Genomic DNA, 9,766 nt, shown 5'->3' with positions numbered 1-9,766 from the left:
TCGAGGCCCACATCGTGCTCCCTGTCCCTGCTCAGCAGGGAGTCTCCTTCTCCCTCTGACCCTCTTCCCTCTCGTGCTCTCTGTCTCTCATTTTCTCTTTCTCAAAGAAATAAATAAAATCTTTAAAAAAAATAACTGCAGCTGTGTATTAGGTTAGAGGTAGAAAACAGGAGGGGATTTCCTTGCAGCTGCTGTTTCTCTTTCTCTGCAAACCTCTTCTGATCACAGCAGATGTATAGGGCTCCACAGCAGCCCAGCATCTTAGCCATGAACTTCCCAGAAGGAAACTCATTAAGGTTTCCTTGAGAGGTGCTGAAAAATAAATACCTGGGTTTGGTACAAACACACCAAGCATGGCCAGGGGTGGAAGGCATCTGGTTCCTTAGTGCTGACTGAACTCCTTCAGGATTTGTCTACACGCACATGCATACACACATGCATACACACACACACACACACCATACCCAGTAAGTCTAAAAAATATGCCCATGTTTGTAGACATACCGAGAGAAAAATACCTCACACCTTGATGCATATTTCCACTCAAATTTAAACACAACTGTCCATATATTTGGTACACACACATGGCTTTCAATGAGGTGCTTTATATATATATATACACACACGCCCAGCCTCACCCTCTTGCTCACCCTGCAAGCACCTGACTGCAGGGTGGGCCCCAGTGAAGGTGAAGGAGAGCGGGTCTGAGTTTGAGTTGCATGTGTCACTAAATGTGTCTCTGACTACATGCCACAAACAATAGAAATTGGTTTTTCATTATTCACTATTGGGAATTATCCACTGTCTTTCAATTACCTCTATGCCATCAAGTTTCAATGATCATCAGTCCCTCACTGGCTGATACTCCGTGCAGAGTATAGCTCAAGGGTTACAGGCAGAAGACTGTTCAAATTTGGTACAAATCCTAGCTTCACTACTCATTTTGCACAAATGACTTAACCACCCTGAGCCTTAGTTTCAACTTTTGTAAAATGAGCATAATATCACTCACCTCATTCAACTTTGTATGAAATAGGTGATTATGTAAAGTGTTTGGGGTACTCAGCAAATGGTAACTGTTATAAGTTCATCATCATCATTGTGAGGCTGTGGACATAGAAAGTAATACATAAGAGAGATGTTCCTTTCCCTTAGGAGATTTTAAAATCTCCTATGGCACAAAATGAATACATGGAGAGAGGAAGAACCTGTAAACCTAAAACTCTATTTGAGCCCTAATGTCCTATATATTCTCCTAAATCCAAGGAGATTTAGGAGAACTGATAGCAGATTTCAGTGCTCTAATAAGGCTGTGTTTTTTCTTCTGTCATTCATCATCCCCATGCCTCACCACCTTACATACACCACACATCCACCCCAGGCATTCATTTAAGAAGTTGAACGGAGAATTCTTGAGATAACAAAGATTTTGAGAGTTCATTGTGTACCTTTCCCTGTTTCTGGACAGGAGCCCATCTGAGACATTCCACAGCCAAGTGAGCAACCATGCGCTCGGCCAGAGAGCCTGCACCCTCCCGTATCCCCCGTCACTCTCTAATCTTAGAAAATTCTTCCTTATGTTCAATCTCTTATCTGTTTTCCTTCACTTTTGGCCTCTATCTACCACCTATTTTTTTTAAGATTTTTATTTATTTATTTATTTGAGACAGAGAGAATGAGAGACAGAGAGCATGAGAGGGAGGAGGGTCAGAGGGAAAAGCAGACTCCCCGCCGAGCAGGGAGCCCGATGCGGGACTCGATCCCGGGACTCCAGGATCATGACCTGAGCTGAAGGCAGTCGCCCAACCAACTGAGCCACCCAGGCGCCCCTCTACCACCTATTTTTATAGGGGATGAGGTACACAAACCCTCGAAAGGCTAAGAAAATTCTCCAATGCCCACCTGGTAACGTTGTTCCATTGCCTATCAGTCCAGGTCTCTGGAATTATAGGTCTCATATAGTTTGTTATTAACCCATTAAAAATCATCAAAGAGGGCGCCTGGGTGGCTCAGCTGGTTAAGCGACTGCCTTCGGCTCAGGTCATGATCCTGGAGCCCTGGGATCAAGTCTCACATCGGGCTCCCTGCTCGGCAGGGAGCCTGCTTCTCCCTCTGACCCTCTCGCCTCTCATGCTGTTTCTCTCTCTCTCTCTCTCCTAAATAAATAAATAAAATCTTTTCAAAAAAAGAATCATCAAAGATCCCTTAAAAAGCATAATTTGGTCCCTATTAGGGTATAACCCCTTATGTAGACATCTTGTTTCTCCTGAAAGCATTTGAAAGATGAAAGTATCCTAATTTCCAGGACAGATAGTTAAGAACTCCTATTTCATCCCCCAACCTCCAGAGCCTCCTCAATTAGGGTCATCACTTTATCACTCATTTGATTAAGGGACAGTACTGCCCTGAGTCAGGGCATGACTAATATGACCTTCCCAGTCCCTTTCAGGCCATCAAATGAAGGAGGGGAAATAGAATTGGCAGCGGTTGCCACCCACCCAATACTTGCCACAGAGGAACCCTGAGGACCAGGCAGACTTGAGCGAGGGCACCGCAGGCTTTTTCCCACAGTGGGCAGAGTGCTAAACCCTGCCATAGTGACTGGTGAGGGAGGCCTGGGGACAGGAGGGCAGTCAGACCCCACACTTCTCCCTCTTCCCCAAATTCAACTTCCCCAGCCTAGGCCCCTCCTCTTGACTCCCAATTCCAAAGTTTTCACACCTTCCATCTGAGGCCAGATACCTGTCCTCCAACATTTAAGATGAGTGCTTCTCAAACCTAAAAGACCTTACAAGTCACTTGGGAGCTTGCTAAAAATGCAGATTCTGATTCAGCACATTGCATGGGGGCCTGAGAATCTGCATTTCTAAGAAGCTCCCAGGGGACACCCTGGCTTCTGGTCCATGGACCACACTTTGAAGAGCAGGATCTATATGACTGTGGCAGTTGCTACAACTGTCTCCCTGGAAGAGTGCATCTGTCCACACCTTTCTCTCTGTCTATCCTCCGGATGGCAATGAGAATCATATCTCATCAGTTCCTGATTCAGGAATCTCACTCCATGGCATGATACACAGTACAAAGCTGGCTCATAAATTCCCTTCATATGTGAAAAAACATATCCATCACAAGAGTTTCATTAATTCATGATTCTTAAAGGTCCATGTAACTAGAATTACTGTCCCATTTCTTTTCCAACGCACCTATCTCTTTTATTTCCTAAATTGCTCCATAGACAACCTTCTCCAGGAAGTGTTTCTTGACCAATACCTCTTTCTCAGTTTCAACTCATACCTTCCCTTCCAGAATAATGATGCCTCCATTCCTATCCAGTTATTAACCCTCCTATTTCAGTCCATTTTTCTCCCCACGTATGGTATCAATTCTCTCTCCCCAAAGAATCATAGATGCTCTCACAAGGTTTTTGCACCAGTCCCTCAAAGAAGCATCTAAAGGAGTAGTTAAGTATATGGGTAATCTTACCTCTGGCAGTCTTCCCTGCAACCACCTACATCCTTTAGGAAGATGAGAAACTCAGCAAATAAGAAAGTATCTTCTCTTCTTCCCTCCCAGGTCAGGCCCCATGCATAAATACAATAGAAAAACTCTGGTCCTCCTATACCAAAGCATAAAACTGACTGCGTCAAGAAGAATGCCTGTTGCACCCACGCTGGAGCTAGTCTCCTCTTCAGGGATTCCCTGGAATCAGGAAGAACTGGTTGGGTCTTATATCAATTTCACTCTTTGTAACCCCTCCCTACATCCCATGGGAAGAGATGGAGCAGGACTAGGGGAGGTCATGTCAGGCCTTCTCCTGCCCCAGGTCTGTATTTTCCCTGTTGCTCTTTGAAGGAACAACACTGTTCTTACTGTTGGATCTAGAGGAAATGTAGAACCTACTCCTTGCCCTGAGCAAGATTGTACTGTGATGGAACAGATAGGATAGTCACAGGAACTCAGGCATAGCCACACAAAAGCAAAATTAGAAGTGCCTGGGTACAGTTCTTGATGCCAGGTACAGACAATTCTGGATGGAAAGAAATGCTGTTTTTCAAGGAAGTCTCTCAGAAGATAATTTTAAAGAAGTAGCACAGTGCTAGCCTGAAAGGAAGGAGAATTTTCTGTACCAGTGAAATGTGTAAGGCTCAATTCAATTTAACATGAGTTTATCAAATGCTCATTATGTTCCTTGTCCCCAGCTGGATGCTCTGGGGGAGTGAACAGGATACACTATGTACCTATGGTGTCTAATAAAGAACAAAAAAAAAGAAAAGAAAGACACACACATAATTGTGGTATGCTATTTTTTTTAAATTTCAGATTTATTAGTGTGCAGTCGACATATAAAATTGTAAGATATTTAAAGTGTACATAATGTTAATTTGATATACATATAATTGTGAAATGATTATAATTTGCCCACTGTGAAAGGATTAACGATGGTATTTTAATATAAATGTTTCATTAAATGAAGGTGAGTGTACAAAGGCACCTTTGTTTCCTTCACTTCATCTTTACATGTGAAGAGGCTTCAGGTGGAGCTTTGGTTTTCCATGTGTGGTCTGTGGACCAGCGGCATCAGCATCACCTGGGAACTTGTTAGAAGTACAAGTTCTGGGGCCCACCCAGACCTCCTGAATTCCAAACGCTGGGGACAGGGGCCCAGCAATCTGTTTTCACAAGCCCTCCAGGTGTCATGGCATCCTCTGAAGTTTGAACACCACTGAGCAGAGTACTATTCCTCGCCACTCTCCATGGGGCCCTCTCTCACTGGGACCTTGATTAATGAAGTGAAGACATAACACCAAGCATGCCTGGTTAGCTTCTTCCAATGTTTTTTTGTTTTTTTGTTTTTTTGTTTTTTTTTGGTCCAGAACAAACCTGCCCACTGGCCACATGTAATTCATCCTGATAGAGGAGAAAGACTAATAAAAGCAGACTCTCCTGTGATGGCAGGCGAGGGATGCTCAGGACTTCTTGTGATGAGGAGTAAGTCTGTCTAATTTAGTGATGCAGGATTAACAAGCCAATTAGGCTGCAGTTATACAGTTGATGGTTTAATCATCTCTCTCTATGTCGTAATTATCAATAGGTTCCAAACAAGGAGGGGGAAATGGGGTGTTATTCATTGGACCTCTACAGCTCCAATAATAGGTTGTAGAGAAAGGTGGGAAGGATGCGGGTACAGATCATGTGCAGAAGAGAGACCTAGTTAAGAGAATAGCAGGACAGAAGAACCAGAGGAAATCCTAGAATTTTTTAAGGAAATGGAACATAAGAGATGATCAGTTGTGACCTCCCATGTTACAGATAAGTAAGCAGAGCATGGAAGGAACTGAGAGGCATGCTCAAGGTCACATTGCTACTTAGTGGTGGAAACAGGACCAGAACCCAGGACACATGGCTCTCAACTGTGCACTTTCTGCAGAGGTGGACCAAAGCAGACAACAGTAGAGAAATTTTAAAGTCCAAGAATGCAGATGTTGCTAAGAGAAGTACCAACCCAGGGATTTTCAGCATGGGCAGTGGGTTCAAAGCCAAAGTGCTCTGTGCTCAGAGGAAAGCTCGGCTCCGATCCACCTGTGCATGCTCTGTTGCCCCCTCACAGAGCCAAGGCTCAAGCTACACAGCCTGCTCAGTGTGCTCTGAACGCTGCTTCCTTTTCCTCTGCTTTTCCTCCTGGTGCTCTCACTGCCTACACTCTCCCTGCTGCCCAGATGTGGCAAATCCCATCCCTGAAGTGAGCCAACTCAAAACCATTCCTCTACAAAGTGTTCTCTGATTTCACCAATCAACTTTCACCTCTGTACCAGCCACAAATGATCATCTTCCACTCTGGATTCCCAAGACATTTTATTTTTATATTACTTATGACAACACTTTCTACTTTGTGTTACAGCTATGCTTTACCCCTTGTATTAGAATATAAGCTGCTTAATGGCAAGGGCCATATTTCATCTTTTTTTTTGTTGTTGGTCTTTTTCTAGTTTCTATTTTTTTTTAATGTAAGTATAATGAACATGCAGTGTTAATGTATTATTCACAGGTGTACAATACAATGATTCTACAATTCCACATATTTCTCAGTGCTCATCAATATTAGCATACTCTTAATTCCCTTTATTTAAATCACCCATTCTCCTACCCATCTCCCCTTTGTCAACCACAAGTTTGTTCCCTTTATTTAAGGGTCTAAGGTGTTGTGATTTTGTTTTTGCTTTTGTTTTGGTATTGTTATTTGTCTCTCTTTTTTCTTTTATCATTTTAATTTTTTTATTTCTTTAATTCTACATAAGAGTGAAACATACGGCGTTTCTTTTTCTCAGACTGACATATTTCAATTAGCATTATACCCACCCGGTCCATCCAATGTTGTTACAAATGGCAAGATTCCATTCTTCTTTATGGCTGGGTAATAGTCCATTGGATATGCAGATAGACCACATCTTCTTTATCCATTCATCTACTGATGCACATTTGGGTGGCTTCCATATCCTGGCTATTGTAAATAATGCTGCAATAAACATAGGGGTGCATGTATCTTTTCCAGTTCACAAAACAAAAACACCTTTACACAGAAAAGGTAACCATCAATAACAAAAAAAGGCAATTTACTGAATGGGAGAAGATATTTGCAAATGATATATTAATAAAGGGTTAATACTCAAAATACATAAAGAACTTATACAACTCAATACAAAAAAACCCCAAAAAATCCAATTAAAAAATGGACAGAGGACCTGAATAGATATTTTTCCAAAGAAGACATACAGATGGCCACAGACACATGAAAAGATGTTTAGTATCACTAATTATCAGGGAAATACAAATGATGTACTATATGTTGGCTAACTGAACATAAAAAAATTAAACATATTAAACTCTAAAAAAAGTGCAGTCAGATGTCACTTTATACCTGTCAGGATGGCTAAAATCAAAAAGACAAGAATAACAAGTGTTGACAAAGATATAGAGAAGAAGGAATCCTCACGCCCTGTTGGTAGGAATGTCAATTGGTGCAGGCATTACAGAAAACAGTGTGGAGATTCCTCAAAAAAATTAAAACAGCACTACCGTATGATCCAATAATTCTGCTACTGGATTTTTTTTTAAGTGATCTCTACAGCTAATGTGGAGCTCAAACTCACCAACCTGAGATCAAGAATCATGCTCTACTGACTGAGCCAGCTAGACACCTCCTTGACTAGTGGATATTTAACCAAAGAAAAGGAAAACACTTTTTCAAGTTTCTTTTAATACTAATTTTGTAAAAGCCAGTGAGCAGCTATAGACATAATTAAAAAGTAGAAAGTAAAGAAGAAAAGGGGGGGAAGAGCAAAGACACATCCTTCACTCTACCATAAATACAGAGCTCTATTAGTGTTCCCCATCAATAGCTCATAGGAGCCCTAGATTTCCATGTGCTCAAGAGTACTCCCCATTATTGTGCAGGGGACCAGACTGCATTCAGGTGTGATGATGTCAAACCGAATAAGTACTGGCATTGCTGAGTTCACTGCTGAGTCTACAGTTTGGGCCTTTAAGTGGGGTTAAGCCACCAGGCTGTGCCAGATCCCATACCCCAAGTAGAGAGCAAACCCAATCAGCATCCAGACACCAAATCTCAGCCAGGTTCCAGCTGTCATCTGCATCATAAGGCAAACATTCACAAAGATGCTCAGGAGTGGGAGGAGAGGCACAGCAGGGACCTTAAAGGGAAAGGGAGTGGAGCTCTGTGGCTGCCTCCAGATGTCCCCAGTGATCCCAGTGATGAGCACCAGGAGCAGCACAACCACTGTGATCGGCGCTGGGTCTCCAGAGAGCAGACCTGGCCACTGGGCCAGCACCAGGCAGAGAAGAGTCAGCAGCAGAACAAGCAGTGAGGAGCAAACAACGACAACCCGGCCAGAGAGCGGAGTGGGGGTGGGGCTGCCTGGAAAGAATAGTCCCTGTAGAGTCAGCTTCTCTGCTGCAGATCCATCCTCCTCCTGCATCTGTGCTTCATTTCCCAAATTCTCCTCCTGCACCTGTGCCTCATTTCCCCCATTCTCCTCCTGCACCTGTGCTTCATTTTCTTCATTCGTCCACTCAGGTTGATACCTGATGATGAGAACACAAAAAGCTACCAGGGAATAAGATATCAGGGTCCCAAATGACCTGAGGTCCAGAAGACGAGTGAGTCCAAAGAGGAATGCCATGATTGCTCCAGTAGTGACAAAGGTCACAGTGGTCAGGAAGCGGCCATATGTGCTGAAAAGGAACCTGGCAAGAACAGGGAACAGGAGACCATCCATTGCCATCATATATGTCACCTGACGTATGCGGACTGTAAAGTTCATATAACTGCCAGTAACAATACTAAAGAAAATCGAAAAAGCTACAACATAATAGGCAGTTGCCCAGCCAATATGGAGAAATGCCTCAGGCAAGGTGCTCCCAGGTCGAAGCTGGTAGTAAGGTACCATGAGTGTAAGTGCCGCAGAGACTCCAAAATACACCAAAAAGCAGATGAGCAGTGAAATCACAATGCCCTTGGGGATGGAACGCTGGGGAGTCTGGGCTTCCTCAACTTTGGTAACAATACTGTCGAAGCCTATAAAAGCATAGAAACAGGTAGCTGCTCCACGGAGAATCCCCTCAAAGCCAAAAGGCATGAATCCACCAGAGCCCAGAGGGCCCAAGCTAAAGGTGTCATTGAGTCCAGCCTTTACATAGTCCTCTTCTGTGAGGTTCCAGTTGTGCAGGTCCCCCTTCATGAAGCCAGAGATGATGACAAAACTGAGAACCAAAAGTTTTACCAATGTAAACAGTTTGAAAATTATGCAGTCATGAGACAGCAGATATTGAATTTCTACGGTAAACAACAGTAGGATCACAGCAAAGTAGGCTAGATTGTCTGCAATGACTTGGGGAACATGTTGTGAAATGCTCTCATGCAGGGTCTCAGAGATCCGGTTCCCATACAAGATGTCAAAAGCTAAGGTCCAGGTCTGGACCACAATAACTGCATCAGCAACAAGGGAGAGGATAAGGTTCCAGGCAGTGATGAAAGCCCAGAGTTCACCCATAGTGACATAGGTGTAGAGATACGCAGAGCCAGAATGGGGAAGCCAGGCACCAAACTCTGCATAGCACAGCCCAGCCAACAATGATGTCAGGCCCGCCACCAAAATGCTGATCACAATGGATGGTCCTGCTTGATTACCGGCCACCTCATTAGCCAAGAAATACACACCGACACCCACTGTGTGGCCCACACCCAGGGCCACTAAGTCCAGAGTGCTCGGTTTTATGCCAGATTTAAACTCATACACTTTTTTCTCCAGCGGACGTCTGCGTACCAGCTTTCGACCAAATCTGCGAAGTGCCTGACGTAGCATTCTAGCTGGAACTGAGAAGATTCTAAGGATCAGAGAGCTGTAGCAAGCCCAGGGAGCCAAGAGTGTTGGATCTGGTTCAGTGAGGCTGAGTTAAGCCAGGTTGGGTTGGGGCTGCCGAGGTCCATTGCTCAGGCTTCAGAGCTGCTGCTTCATTTTTCATGTGGTAACTGCTATCCTTCCAGAATGCCTAGAGAAAAAATAAATATTTACTGAACAATGTGTTCAACCAACCAACCAAAACTCAAAAGTCACATGTAACTTGTTGCAGCCAAAGTGTCATAGAAACTGACACCAAAAGACACCATAGAAAAATCAATCCTGCTTTCCCTCCAGAAAAGGTACCAAATACCTCCTAACATTCTGCTTTTTTTTTTAATTTTATTTTT

The 9,766-nt window shown here is 43.5% G+C and overlaps 1 protein-coding gene across 1 annotated transcript; it reads right to left on the bottom strand.

Moving 5' to 3' along the window:
• Positions 1 to 6,196: 6,196 nt before the first annotated feature.
• Positions 6,197 to 9,563, bottom strand: LOC135364339 (cationic amino acid transporter 3-like). Its single transcript, XM_064590348.1, has one exon. It carries the CDS (start codon positions 9,378 to 9,380, stop codon positions 7,551 to 7,553), a length of 1,830 nt encoding a protein of 609 aa, XP_064446418.1. The 5' UTR covers positions 9,381 to 9,563; the 3' UTR covers positions 6,197 to 7,550.
• Between the last annotated feature and the right edge of the window lie 203 nt (positions 9,564 to 9,766).

The sequence above is a fragment of the Mirounga angustirostris genome, unplaced genomic scaffold (genome assembly GCF_029215605.1).
Source record: "Mirounga angustirostris isolate CCGP_5_RB_7025 unplaced genomic scaffold, mMirAng1.0.hap1 SCAF_5, whole genome shotgun sequence".
NCBI classification, from domain to species: domain Eukaryota; kingdom Metazoa; phylum Chordata; class Mammalia; order Carnivora; family Phocidae; genus Mirounga; species Mirounga angustirostris.
This window is presented reverse-complemented; position numbering and strand designations above follow the sequence as displayed.